The following is a 14,496-nucleotide window of genomic DNA, read 5'->3' on the forward strand; positions in this document are numbered from 1 at the left end:
ACACACACACCTGCACATGAATGCTTACAGACTGGGGGTGATGGGTCTCATTCAGGCAGCATGTTGGAAATGTTCAGTCAGCATCAGTAAATCAGCTGGTGTGCACGTGCCTGAGGTGTGAGAACATGCTCACTGTGTGCATGTGTGTGCGTGTGTGTGCATGTGTGTGCATGTGTGCACCATGCGCAGATATATGAACAGGTATCCAGTATGCAGAGGAGTTCTGACTGTGAGAAGGAGGAGGAGAAATGGAGGTGAAAGAAAAATGGAGTACAACCTAGTTCAATTACCATGGCAACCGCTCTCTATCCTTCATCGTAGCGGCGCTCCCGTCAGGAGCCGGGCTTTCCTGCACAGATTCCCTGGGACGCTACAGTCAAAGGGAAAAGCGTCCTCCATTACTGGAGTCAGGTTTCTGAAAGGTGAGATGGAGCAGCAGACGCCACGAGGGTTCCATTCAGTGACATAGTCACTCCAGTAATGACTAACTAGAGTCATGAGTAACTCTGGTTATTACTCTGGTTATTCATTACTTTAGTCAATAATAACTAGAGTTACTAGGAACTATAGTCTTTAGTAACTATAGTCATTAGTAATTGGATTCATCAGTAACTCTAGTTATTAGTCACTTTAGTCAAAAATAACTGGAGTTATTAGGAACTAGAGTCATTAGTAAGAAGTCATTAGTGAATAATTATTAGTGACAAGTCAGCAGTATCACTAGACAGTAACAAGTCATTACTGAGTCTAGTCATAAATATCAAGTATCTGTACTCATTAGTAACAATTCATCAGAAGTAACCAGTCACTAGAGTTTAGTAAGTCTAATATTTAGTAACTCTGGTCATCAGTTACTATAGTAACCAGTGTATCTAGTGACTGTAGTCATTCGGTAACTTTAGTCATCAGTTACTGCTAGTTACTAGTCATTTTAATCATTACTAACTCCAGTCTTTCTTAACTGCAGATAACAATGATTGTGATTATTATTGACTGTAGTCATTAGTAACTTAAGTTCATAGTGATTCCATTCATTTAGTGACTTTAGTCAATAATTACTTCTAGTAATCCTAGTAGTAACTTCTAGTAATTAGAAGATCTAGTCATTACTAACTAGTCATTAGTAACTGTAGATGTAATTGACTCAAGTCATTTAAAACCTTTCTTATTAGTTACTCTATTCATTTGGTAACTTTAGTCTACAGTTACTCTAGTCAAAAGCTATTCTAGTTACTGATAAATCTAGTCACAAGTAAATCTATTTTAGAATTAGTAACAGTCAGTATTAACTTTATTCACATTTGGTATAAATTAATGTAGTTATTTAATAACTTCTAACACTTCATAGTGTGTAGTTATAAAGTTTTACCTTTTCTCATAGTCATTAGTAAATCTAGTCATTACTAATTTTAGTCATTATTAACTAAGGATATTAATGACTATATTCATTATTAACTTTAGTTATTAGTGACTGTTGAATCTATGTAAATATGATCACACAGATGCTTTGTTTTATCTATGTTTTACCGTTTTACTCTTCTATTACACTCTTACAGTTCAGTAGAAGTGTTTTCCAAGATGCTTTGGTGCTTTCAGCAGAAGACTTCCTGCAGCTGCTGATGCTAAACCTGAACAGGAAACGCTGTGCAGCTAATAAAAAGAGCTCGGATCACACAGGAAGCTCAGAGTGGATAGGAGGCGCTGTAACTGTGTCTTCCTGTGTGCTCTCCCAGCTCTTTGTTGCAAATCTAATTGTGGGTAGTGTCTTTCTTCTTTAACGGAGTGTTGAATGAAGCCTGAAATTAACCTAACAGTGATTTACAGTCATTTACTAACTTTATTCAGCAAGTACTCTGGTCATTAGCAATTCTAGTTATTGGTACCTCTAGTTACATGTTTTTTTAGTATTGTAACTTTAATCATCAATAGCTGATGTAATTAATAACCCTGGTCATTAGTGACTCTGTGGTTCTTACCTTTTAGGTTTGATTTTTAGTGACCTGAGTCTTTGAAAGGTGTAACAGTTGGATGGAGAGGACTAACACAGGAGATGATTTGGGATTGCTCCTTCAATTCTATATAAACAGAAGTTAAAGATGATTAAAAAGCTGCTTTACTTCCAAACCCAAAGATGATGGTGCGCTTTCTCTATACTCTGGACTTGTGGAGTTGCAGATCTCCATCTCAGTTCCTGCTGGATTAGAACAGAGTTTTTCCAGTTTTCAAGTCAACAAATAAGCCCCCTAGTGGTTACCTGATGAACTGACTTGGCTTCAGTATTGTCGTTAACCAAAGGAAGAGTTGTGGGTGTTGGTCTCAGCGAGAACAGGGCTGAGAAGAGGTCGTCACTGCAGTTCTCTTCCTTCACCACTAGGATGCCTTTCACATTTATCAGCGACTGAGGAAAGATGCTGGAATGAGGAGAGCAGTACTTTCTGGACGTGTCCGTCCGCTCCACCTCAGCTCTTCATTCTTCATTCCAGACACTCTGAGCCTCCTTCTCACAGTCCCACATGGAGGATTCAGTCAGGCACCCTCCCAAACACGCTGGCAGATGCTGGGACAAGCTGTGGATGTGTGGATGAATGCATTTGGAGGATTTGCTAAGATCAAGTCCAACACTCAGAGCACACACATACATAGGAGCACATGTTGGGGGGTTGGAGGCGGCGGGCTCATCTCATCCTCTCCGTGACTGAAACTGTGAAGGATTCATTCCACAGCAAACAGCGTTATGGAGAGGAGGAGTAGATGGGCAGATATGAAAGAGTGCATGAGAGGGAGAAGATGGAAGGAGGACATGAAACAGGAGCAGAGAGGAGAAATCAAACGCTCATTTTTAATGGCTTCTCTGCGCGACTCACCAAACAAAGAGCTTTCATTCTTCTCCCCTTTCGTCAGGGACACAAAGCTTTTTATTTACATTCCCCTTAGACCCTCTTCATCGTCTCTGAAGCTGCTGAAGTTAAAGCACGCTCCTCTCCACACGGATCCGGCTGTACTTCCGTCTCAGAACATGGGTCCAATCCTCCTGTTACAGGAGGAACTCCTCCACATGTTTCTGGACATAAGAGAGAACTGGGCTTTGGTCCAAAAACAAGGCGGAAACAGCAACAGGCTTGTTTAGTTCAATTCATTTTATTTAAAACGATAACGTTCACAACCAAAGATGCTCCAGATGCCACAGGAAACGCAGAGGTACTTTTTTCTAACCCAATTAATCCCAGATTATTCCCAAAAGACTAATTTGTTCTTCCTGTATTTAATAACAGCCTGTATCATCAGTGACCTACAGATGACATTGAAGACGAGTCGGTGAACTGAGCGAGGTGTCAACGGACAGGAAAACTCCCTTTAAATGAAAGATAAGAAACATCCATACTGTGATTTATTGAGCTAAATTTGAATGTAGGTGAAAAATGACTCACATTGACCTACAGATCCTTAGCAACTTATGGCCGAGCTAGCATCACTGCTACAACTTGAAGCTAAGCTATCATCACTGCCAGAACTTGAAGCTAAGCTATCACCGCGCCTTCAATTTAAAGGTAAGCTAACACCTCTGCTACAACTTTAATCTAAGCTATCATCACTGCCACAACTTGAAGCTAAGCTAGCACCTCTGCTACAACTTGAAGCTAAGCTATCATCACAGCTACAACTTTAAGCTAAGCTAGCATCACTGCTACAACTTTAATCTAAGCTATCATCACTGCTACAACTTGAAGCTAAGCTAGCATGACTACTACAACTTGAAGCTAAGCTAGCATCACTGCTACAACTTGAAGCTAAGCTAGCATCACAGCTACAACTTGAAGCTAAGCTATCATCACTGCTACAACTTGAAGCTAAGCTGGCATCACAGCTACAACTTGAAGCTAAGCTAGCATCACTGCCACAACTTGAAGCTAAGCTAGCACCTCTGCTACAACTTGAAGCCAAGCTATCATCACTGCTACAACTTGAAGCTAAGCTATCGTCACTGCTACAACTTGAAGCTAAGCTATCATCACAGCTACAACTTGAAGCTAAGCTATCATCACAGCTACAACTTGAAGCTAAGCTATCACCGCTGGTTCAATTTGAAGCTAAGCTATCACCGCTGCTACAACTTGAAGCTAAGCTATCACCTCTGCTACAACTTGAAGCTATGCTAGCATCACTACTACAACTTTAAGCTAAGCTATCATCACTGCTACAACTTGAAGCTAAGCTAGCACCTCTGCTACACCTTAAAGCTAAGCTAGCATCACTGCTACAACTTTAAGCTAAGCTATCATCACTGCCACAACTTGAATCTAAGCTAGCACCTCTGCTACAACTTGAAGCTAAGCTATCATCACAGCTACAACTTGAAGCTAAGCTATCATCAAAGCTACAACTTTAAGCTAAGCTAGCAGCACTGCTACAAGTTGAATCTAAGCTATCATCACTGCCACAACTTGAATCTAAGCTAGCACCTCTGCTACAACTTGAAGCTAAGCTATCATCACAGCTACAACTTGAAGCTAAGCTATCATCAAAGCTACAACTTTAAGCAAAGCTAGCATCACTGCTACAACTTTAATCTAAGATATCATCACTGCCACAACTTGAATCTAAGCTAGCTCCTCTGCTACAACTTGAAGCTAAGCTATCATCACTGCCACAACTTGAATCTAAGCTAGCACCTCTGCTACAACTTGAAGCTAAGCTATCATCACAGCTACAACTTGAAGCTAAGCTATCATCAAAGCTACAACTTGAAGCTAAGCTATCATCACTGCTACAACTTTAATCTAAGCTATCATCACTGCCACAACTTGAATCTAAGCTAGCAACTCTGCTACAACTTGAAGCTAAGCTATCATCACAGCTACAACTTGAAGCTAAGCTAGCATCACAGCCTAAACTTGAAGCTAAGCTAGCATCTCTGCTACAACTTGAAGCTAAGCTATCATCACAGCTACAACTTGAAGCTAAGCTATCACCGCTGCTTCAATTTGAAGCTAAGCTATCACCGCTGCTTCAACTTGAAGCTAAGCTAGCACCACTGCTACAACTTGAAGCTAAGCTATCATCACTGCTACAACTTGAAGCTAAGCTAGCACCACTGCTACAACTTTAGGTCAAACTAGCACCATTTCTCTAACTTGAAGCTAAGCTATCATCACAGCTACAACTTGAAGCTAAGCTAGCATCACTGCTACAACTTGAAGCTAAGCTAGCATCTCTGCTACAACTTGAAGCTAAGCTATCATCACAGCTACAACTTGAAGCTAAGCTATCACCGCTGCTTCAATTTGAAGCTAAGCTATCACCGCTGCTTCAATTTGAAGCTAAGTTATCACCTCTGCTACAACTTGAAGCTAAGCTAGCATCACAACTACAACTTTAAGCTAAGCTATCATCACTGCCACAACTTGAAGCTAAGCTAGCACCTCTGCTACACCTTGAAGCTAAGCTAGCATCACTGCTACAACTTTAAGCTAAGCTATCATCACTGCCACAACTTGAAGCTAAGCTAGCACCTCTGCTACAACTTGAAGCTAAGCTATCATCACTGCTACAACTTTAATCTAAGCTATCGTCACTGCCACAACTTGAATCTAAGCTAGCACCTCTGCTACAACTAGAAGCTAAGCTATCATCACAGCTACAACTAGAAGCTAAGCTATCATCAAAGCTACAATCTTTAAGCTAAGCTAGCATCACTGCTACAACTTTAATCTAAGCTAGCACCTCTGCTACAACTTGAAGCTAAGCTATCATCACTGCTACAACTTGAAGCTAAGCTAGCATCACAGCAAAACTTGAAGCTAAGCTAGCATCACAGCTACAACTTGAAGCTAAGCTAGCATCACTAAAACAACTTGAAGCTAAGCTAGCATCACAGCTACAACTTGAAGCTAAGCTATCATCACTGCTACAACTTGAAGCTAAGCTAGCATCACAGCTACAACTTGAAGCTAAGCTAGCACCACTGCTACAACTTGAACTAAGCTATCGTCACTGCTACACCTTGAAGCTAAGCTAGCATCTCTGCTACAACTTTAAGCTAAGCTATCATCACTGCCACAACTTGAAGCTAAGCTATCACCTCTGCTACAACTTGAAGCTAAGCTATCACCTCTGCTACAACTTGAAGCTAAGCTAGCATCACTACTACAACTTTAAGTTAAGCTATCATCACTGCTACAACTTGAAGCTAAGCTAGCACCTCTGCTACACCTTGAAGCTAAGCTAGCATCACTGCTACAACTTTAAGCTAAGCTATCATCACTGCCACAACTTGAATCTAAGCTAGCACCTCTGCTACAACTTGAAGCTAAGCTATAATCACAGCTACAACTTGAAGCTAAGCTAGCACCACTGCTACAACTTGAAGCTAAGCTAACACAGCTACTGCAACTCATGGAAGATTTCCGACAGGAAAAGGCACGTAACGAATGGGATAATCTGCAAGATCTCCTGAAGAGAAGAATGAACGACGTGGATCAACAAGTAAGAATGAACAACACCATTCTCACTGGACTTTAACTCAAACCCAGGCCCAGCCTGGAGCAACTAACATTAGCATTGAAGCTAGTGCAGCAATAGGAGATGCTAATGTGGCTTTTGAGAACCAAGTTGGATCATTCCTCACATCTAAAGGGATTTCCTTGGATCTAAATACTATTGAGGTCTGTGATCCGCATCCTGAGAGATAGAATACGGATAAAGATAGACTTGGTTTCCTAAACTGTGATGTATCGCTGATTCTGCACATATTCTTGATTTATTTTTTCCTTTACTTTCTTTCTCCTAAAGTGTGCTTTATGACTGCTCTTCTTTATTAAAACAATCTGCACAAATTGTCTATTTTAATGAACATATTTTGTACTTTTTTGTATTAAATATTGTAGATGATTTTTCTTTCTCATGATAATTAATGATTATCATCAGAGAAAGTCATTTGCATTGATCATGTCGGGGTCTGGAATACATTCAGATGATTATACATCATCTTGGTATACTTTGGATTTTTGGTGCTGGTTGTTGCGTGGGATTTTTTTTTTGTGATGATGGTCTGCATGTGCTTGGATTTTTGGTATTGATTAATGTGGATGATTTTTACTTGATGATAATCATCTGATTAAATTTAGATATTTGGAACAAATTAATATAAATGACTTGTCTGTGGATGCTTGAAATGTAATTAAATCACTGGTTTAAAGGAGCCCTACCATGAAAATTCTACTTTTTGAGGTTTTAAATGCATTTTCATTCCTCACTATGAAGAACCTCAAAGCAGTATTTTGATCTATTCATGCATTTAAGAGTAATCCTCTAAAAACCTGCAGCAGCCCCTCCCATACCCACCAAAACAAGCGGGTAGTATTGTGCTTACACGTAGGTTCCCGTGATAACCCGCCATTTCTAAAGGCTTAAACGTACATATTTGACTGTGTGACACGTGTTGTGTAACAAGTCGGGGAGACCGAGGTTGGTTTGTCACATGTTTACAACACGGTGATAACAGCTGGAAAAAGGTTTTATTTTGAACAATGGACCGGTTGTACTTTACACTTGCCTGGATGATTCCTAGGCTAGGTCGGTAACAGCCCTTACTTCACAAAAAATTTGTTGCCAACCAAACAGATACGGAGTGCCGTAGAGGTCGGACTGGATTGGATCCAGTGTGAGTGTCTATCGCATGTTTCAAGTTATGTAAAGACTCCGGTGTCCGCACCAGAGATGGACCAGATCAGTGTGAACCTGGGGTTAGTCTGCAGACACTCAACGTTCTTCTCTTTTGGTTTAGATTTGTGGTCTGAAGGAACTTTATCTTCACATTCATTCACAACAAGAGTTTTCTGAATCATTCAGCCTCCAGCTGATAACTTCACTCCATAGTGGTGCTGTTGAGAAAGAGAAGAAGTGAGGAATTATGGGAAGAAGAGCTGGAGGCAGAACCGCAGATACTGGAGGAGCATCAAAGCTGGTCAGACTGAATCAGTCTGTTGCAACAGCACATGTCTGAGGATTCATGAAAAAGAAGCAGCAAGGCCTCGCTTAGCCCAGGGTTCTAGGGTTACTGTGTGCTCAGATGTTTGCTACCAACAATCGTCTCATTCAGGACATTTCTGACCATTTCAAGGAAATAAATGTTCAAAGTGCTGCTTCTCATTCCATCCAGACGCCTTTGAGTTCAGACAATCCTGCAAGTGTTCTCCTCAGAAGCAGTGGAGTGGTTTCAGTTTGAGGTCATTCAGAGCTGATCAGAAGAGGGAAAGCAGCCTGGAATAATTCATCCTCCTCATTCCTGCTGCTGCCTCGCCCTGCTGCTCACTTATTCAGCCGAGCACTCGGCTGAAAACAGCAGTGAGAGTTCCTGCGTGAACCAAACAGAACAAATCCCAGCATGCACGCTGGAGGTCAGCGGGCTGGAAACACGGCCGCACATCACAAACCCGTTTACTGGAGGAAGGAAAGATTCTCCAGGATCTATCAGCATTAGTGGAATCAGCTTCCAGAAATAAGATTGGAATCAGACCAATGACCAACACCGTCAGGGCAGACGCTGCACCACCATGACACTGGTCCCCACGGGTCAAAGTCAAGGCCCGGGGGCCGGATCCGGCCCTCCAGATCATTTTATTTTATTGTTATTAATGACACGATGTTATTTTGCACTTATTTTTAAAAATATTATTTTGACTAAATATATTTTTATGGGGAATAAAATACTGAAAGTTATTCCTGCCTATTTGTATTCATAGTAAAGTTAAAAAGTTACAATTTTAAAGTTTTAAAAATCTGGTTTTAGTGTGTTCAATAAATGTTTATTCTTTTCGGCTATGGAGTGATTTTTGTGCCACCATGTTGAAAGTAAAAATCACAGTTTTAAGATCATTTTCTAAATTGCAAACAAAATGTAAAGTGTTAAGAATTTGCAATGAAAAACATTTTATGCTTGCTTTCAAAAAGTTTTTTTTGGCATTTACAAACTTTTTTTGTTTTCAAAAATATTTTTGCAGTCACAATTTTTGTTTTGCTTCAAACATATTTTTGCAATCACAAACTTTGTTTGCTTTCAATTTTTTGCGTTTTCTGTTTTTGATTTGCCCTACTCTAGTATCATCTGTGAAAAAAACAATTAAAAATGGAGGGTTGCTGGTTTAATTTCCGCCTTCTTTAGGCCACATCTCCAGTGATGGAAGGCTGTCGAGTCCAAACTGTGAGCTGACCTCAAACTGTCAGAGCCGAGTTTTAACTCGACCAGAGTGACAACAGCATCCAGCTCAGAGCCTGCAGCATGACTGACATGCTGGCATCAGTGTGTATGTGTGTGTGTGCGCGTGCACGTGTGCGTGGTGTCAGTGCATGATGGCAGCAGCCTGAGCCAGCGGATCGTCTCAGCCCAGTGACAGTGTGCCTGTTACTCCGTGAATGAGTGAGGGGAGCGTTTTCTAATGAGCTCCATTCAGATGAGAGTGTGCACGTGCACATGCACGCATGCATCTATCTTTTTAAGCTCATTTCACTTTCAGACCTCTCCTCCCTCGGAAATGGAGCTGCACAGATCCAGAGTTGGTTTGTTGGAACCAAACCACGAGATTAAACAACAGGAAACCAAAAACAAACCATAACCACGAATCTGAATGATGATCGAGCAGAAACATAACTAATGGTATCGGTGGGTGATAAAAATGATCAGCATTTACGTTGATGAGCATGAACACATCAGTGTTGTCTGTGACTGCAGGAACAAGCCGTCACTACACCTGTGAATACCATAAAGACACACCTGAGACATGATCCAAGTCAGAACTCCAACACTAATCCCTGAATACTAAAAACTATCTAGTGCTCTGGATTTTAAAAGTAATTCAGACGCCATGCTCACTACTTTTCTTTTGTTTTCTAAATGCCAGATATGACGTCACTGATTTCATGAAGTGAAAATTGAATAAATACGAACATTTCACGACGTTTATTTATGACTCCACTCTGTTCTGATAGTGAAAATGTGGTTTATTCAAATATTACATTTAAACACGTTTTTGTTCAAAATTGTTCATCCTCATTACATTGTGGTCCATATTCACTAATCTGGTGAGCATCGATGAATGCTAGTTGTTCACAAAGACTTCTGGGAAACTTTGAATGCACTTTATTTTGGAATTAGCACCATATAGTGAGTAGGGGGGATTCAGACTCACCATAATGTTTTCATCAGAGGTGTGTCTGGCAATATGATATGTACTGCAATTTATTCGTCATGATACGATACGTATCCCGATATATCTCAAGACGGTATCGGTACTATCACCTAAGATACAAATTACAAACCATTTGACAGAGGCCTAATGTGGAGATGTTTACCATGTTTTATGGAATACATTTTGTTTGTATAGTTTAGCACGTGGTACGACTTATACTCTGGTGAAACTTATATGTGATTTAAAAAATATAAAATAGGCTTGTGTTTGATAGATTCCCACTATGTTTGTGTTTTGTTATTTGCTACTGACAGCAGAAGAAGAAAGAGAGAAGATCTAGAAACTGGAGTTCTATAAAACCAGAGATCTATAAAATCGGAGGAGATCTGGAACACCTAAGGAGATCTAGAAAACAAGAGGAGACCAGAACAGAGGAGATCCAGAAAACTGGAGATCTATAAAACCAGAGATCTGGAACACCAGAGGAAATCTAGAGAACTGTAGAAGATCTAGAACACCAGAGGAGATCTGGAACACCAGAGGGGATCTAGAACACCAGAGGGGATCTAGAGATCTGGAGAAGATCTAGAACACCAGAGGGGATCTAGAGAACTGTAGAAGATCTAGAACACCAGAGGAGATCTAGAACACCAGATGGGATCTAGAGAACTGTAGAAGATCTAGAACACCAAAGGAGATCTAGAACACCAGATGGGATCTAGAACACCAGAGGGGATCTAGAGATCTGGAGAAGATCTAGAACACCAGAGGGGATCTAGAACACCAGAGGGGATCTAGAGCTCTGGAGAAGATCTAGAACACCAGAGGGGATCTAGAACACCAGAGTGAATCTAGAGATCTGGAGAAGATCTAGAACACCAGATGGGATCTAGAACACCAGAGGGGATCTAGAGCTCTGGAGAAGATCTAGAACACCAAAGGAGATCTAGAACACCAGAGGAGATCTAGAAAACAAGAGGAGATCTAGAACACCAAATGAGATCTAGAACACCAGAGGAGATCTAGAAAACAAGAGGAGATTTAGAACACCAAATGAGATCTAGAACAACAGAGGAGATCCAGAAAACAAGAGGCGATCAGAACAGAGGAGATCTAGAACACCAGGGGAGATCTAGAGAACTGTAGAAGATCTAGAACACCAGAGGAGATCTAGAAAACAAGATGAGATCAGAACAGAGAAGATTTAGAACAACAGAGTAGATCGAGAACACCAGAAGTGATCTAGATAACCAGAGGAGATATAGGAAACCGGAGGAGATCTGGAACACCAGAGCAGATCTAGAACAACAGAGTAGATCGAGAAACTGGACGAGATTTCGCCTTCCAAGCAGTTGACCTTCGTTGACCCCCTGGTTGTTCTCTTTTACGGTTGTGAAGCTCTCTGTGATTTTTTCTGATAAATTTGTTATAAAAAACAGTTACTTCCTTAACTACAGCAAACTTTGAGTCTGAAGTAAATTAAATGTACATTTTTTTGAACAGAACATCCTAATTGTTGAGTTTTGAGTTGATTTGGTTTTTTGATCAGTCCGGAAGAGAAATTTGAATGTTTGAATCTTTGGTACGTGAAGACTAAAATCTTCATGTCCATAAACGGTTTCCATCAACTCTTGTTTGTAGTTATCCACAACATGTTCGCATAGTTCTCACATTCAAACTACTGAACTGGGATTCGGTCTATCTTCAGGCCGTCAGGGTTCTGGTCTCAGTCGGGTCAAGGTTCTGTCAGAAAATGGGATGTCATTGATCTGTTGTGGAGTTCTGTGTGAATTTTTTCTGGTTTGTTTTTGTGTTCTGATGGAGTTGAAAGTGTGCTGGTAGTTTTGGTCATCAATAATTCAGCTCATCTTTTTGACCCTCACAGCATTCCGTAGACTTCTACAGTCGTGTAAGCAGGCTCCTCATGTTCAGTGACATCAGCCTCCATGTATGATCTCCCATTTCCTCCAGTTGACTGTTTCCGGTCCTCACTGAGGGTCAGTGATGCTGCTGGTGGATCACGGCTTTCATCGAGGTTTTCATCGAGTTTGGTTCTTGTTTAAGCGTCTGATAAAAGGTAAGTTTTTGGATGTTTTCCTTATTTAAAAAAGACAGAATACTTACAGACAGATACTGATCTGTCTCTGCAGGTCCGTGGACTCTCGATCACTCCAGAAACACGGCAGACACACAGGTTTAGCTTTTTTATTTCAACATAGAAAAAAGCAGAGATCATCAGGTGATCTTTAGAGGAAACATCGGTTTGAGATTTCAGGAACAACTTGATCTTCATCGCCCAGAATCATAATGAAAACTATATTTCTGTGGAATAAAAACCATCACACTTTTTGCTTTTTATCTGATGGAGAACATTGAATAAACTTGTTTTAAATAACTTATTTTGTTTTTGCTCTGCTAAATTTAATTTGTGGTTGTCTTCATCCTCCTAAAGAGTTCAGCAGCTTTTATTTTGTAATGTTGGTTTTCTTTACCTGATGATAGAGTTGAGCTCTGTGTTTCAGTTTCTCTGAAGGTTTTGGGATTATTGAATTTCAATCTGGTGTAAAATACACCTGTCTGGACCTGTTTGAAGTAAAAGATTTAAAAAAAAGCAAAAATTGCGTATTTTTCGCATCTTTATCGTTTATGAAGTCAATAGAAGTTGTACGCTTTTTATTCAAAGATAATGTTGTTAAATAATGTGAAGTAGAGAACCAAGGCAAAGCTCTTATTGAGAAAGGTCAGATAATAGTTTGACTCTCTCAGTATCGGCCCCGAACGCCTAGCTCCGCCTCCGCCGTCTGCTCGATCTGCTGGTGGACCAGACGAACCTCCTCCTGGGTCAGAGTGCGCTCCATGTGGCGGTAGATGACGCGGTAGCAGTGACTCCGTCTGCCGGTCCTGAAAAATATCAAATGAATACAAAAATGAATAGACAAATATGTGAGAAAGTAATGATTTGAAATTCAATGAATTCAGATATCAATTTCAGCGTCTTCAACTGTCAGGACTAACATCTTCAGCGACCAAAACCAGCTAACAACATTTATGCTATATATGCTATATATCTAGTTCATTCGTTACAATAACCTCAAATAAATTTCATGATACACTTACCACACAAATGAAAATGGTACGTTCCATTTTCACAATGTTCCTTGAGGAGGTCATACTCTCTTCAACCCTCCAAGGACCTGGACAACCTAAAACCCACATGCACCCGTACGGGTGCATGTGGGTTTTAGGTTGTCCAGGTCCGTGGATTATATTCATCACTAAGGCATTTATGATTAGTGACATTTTCATTAAAATCAAAGATGATAATCATTTGTCTCAAAAATAAATAAATTCACTTGGATTTGTCTACTTCCTGTTTCCTTTTCTCCTCTTCCACACACCTCCTCATGTAAATCTCTTAATCTTCCCTGACATTAAACTCTCTCCTCCTGCAGTTGACAGAGCGACTTACGGCACATTACAAACACAGACCTACAATAACCAAATAAACCTCACCTCTCTCTCTCTCTCTGCATTTGTTTCTTATGCCGTTTGGCCTCTCGGAGCAGGTGATGAATAATTGATCATGGGTACATTTGGAGGAAATGTCAGCGAGAGGCTCACAAACACAACCACACATTATATTTGTGAACACAAACACACACTGAGAGAACCATATTTCATGCGATAGACTGTGTCGGTGAATAATTGATGCCTCCATTATCCAGCTGATGAGGGGGGGAGGTGGAAGGATCGATACTGTAATCTGTGCGCACACAAACACACAAAGTAAACAGCAATATGAGCGCCAAATATAAACATACTCTCATTTCATTATTCATGACAAACAGAGTTGTGGGTTCCAGGCATTTGCATGAAAACACAATGAAGCGCTTCAGTGATGACAACGAGCCGCATGATGGATGGAGGTGAGAAGACCTGATGAAGACGTTTGAATGGAGAATTTTAACTCTGCTAAACGAGTCAATGAGACGCTGCCGCAGGTCTCTGAACCGTCGGACGGGACCAAACAGGAGAACTGTTTCAAAAGAGTCACTTGAAAGAGTCAACTGGTTTATATGCGTTGACGTCAATAGGGTCTGTGACTATGAAATAAAAAAAGGCGAATAAAACAGGAGCTCAAGTCTAAAAGGGGCCAAACTAGGAAAAATCTACTTTTTGAGCTCATAAGGGTTTTATACTGTTCATTCCTCACTATAAACAACCCCAATGTGGTATTCACACATTTCTGAGTAATCCTCTAAAAGTCAAAGTCCAACTGGTTCAAAAGTGGATTATTGAGCAATGGCAGAAA

At 40.5% G+C, this 14,496-nt stretch overlaps 1 protein-coding gene and 1 long non-coding RNA gene across 3 annotated transcripts in view; one reads left to right on the plus strand and one right to left on the minus strand.

Moving 5' to 3' along the window:
• The first annotated feature begins 208 nt into the window (after positions 1 to 208).
• Positions 209 to 12,460, plus strand: LOC118600235. The gene is made up of 3 exons (XR_004949847.1): positions 209 to 422; positions 12,070 to 12,261; positions 12,335 to 12,460. It is a non-coding gene; the product is annotated as an uncharacterized LOC118600235 (long non-coding RNA).
• Positions 12,374 to 14,496, minus strand: part of fars2 (phenylalanyl-tRNA synthetase 2, mitochondrial) — a gene marked incomplete in the record, with an annotated part of 136,184 nt that continues 134,061 nt past the window's right edge. For both annotated transcript variants that reach the window (XM_036217371.1, XM_024280518.2), the window contains 1 exon segment: positions 12,374 to 13,085. In XM_036217371.1, coding sequence (XP_036073264.1) covers positions 12,947 to 13,085 — 139 coding nt within the window.

This window comes from Oryzias melastigma, linkage group LG20 (assembly GCF_002922805.2).
Source record: "Oryzias melastigma strain HK-1 linkage group LG20, ASM292280v2, whole genome shotgun sequence".
NCBI lineage: Eukaryota > Metazoa > Chordata > Actinopteri > Beloniformes > Adrianichthyidae > Oryzias > Oryzias melastigma.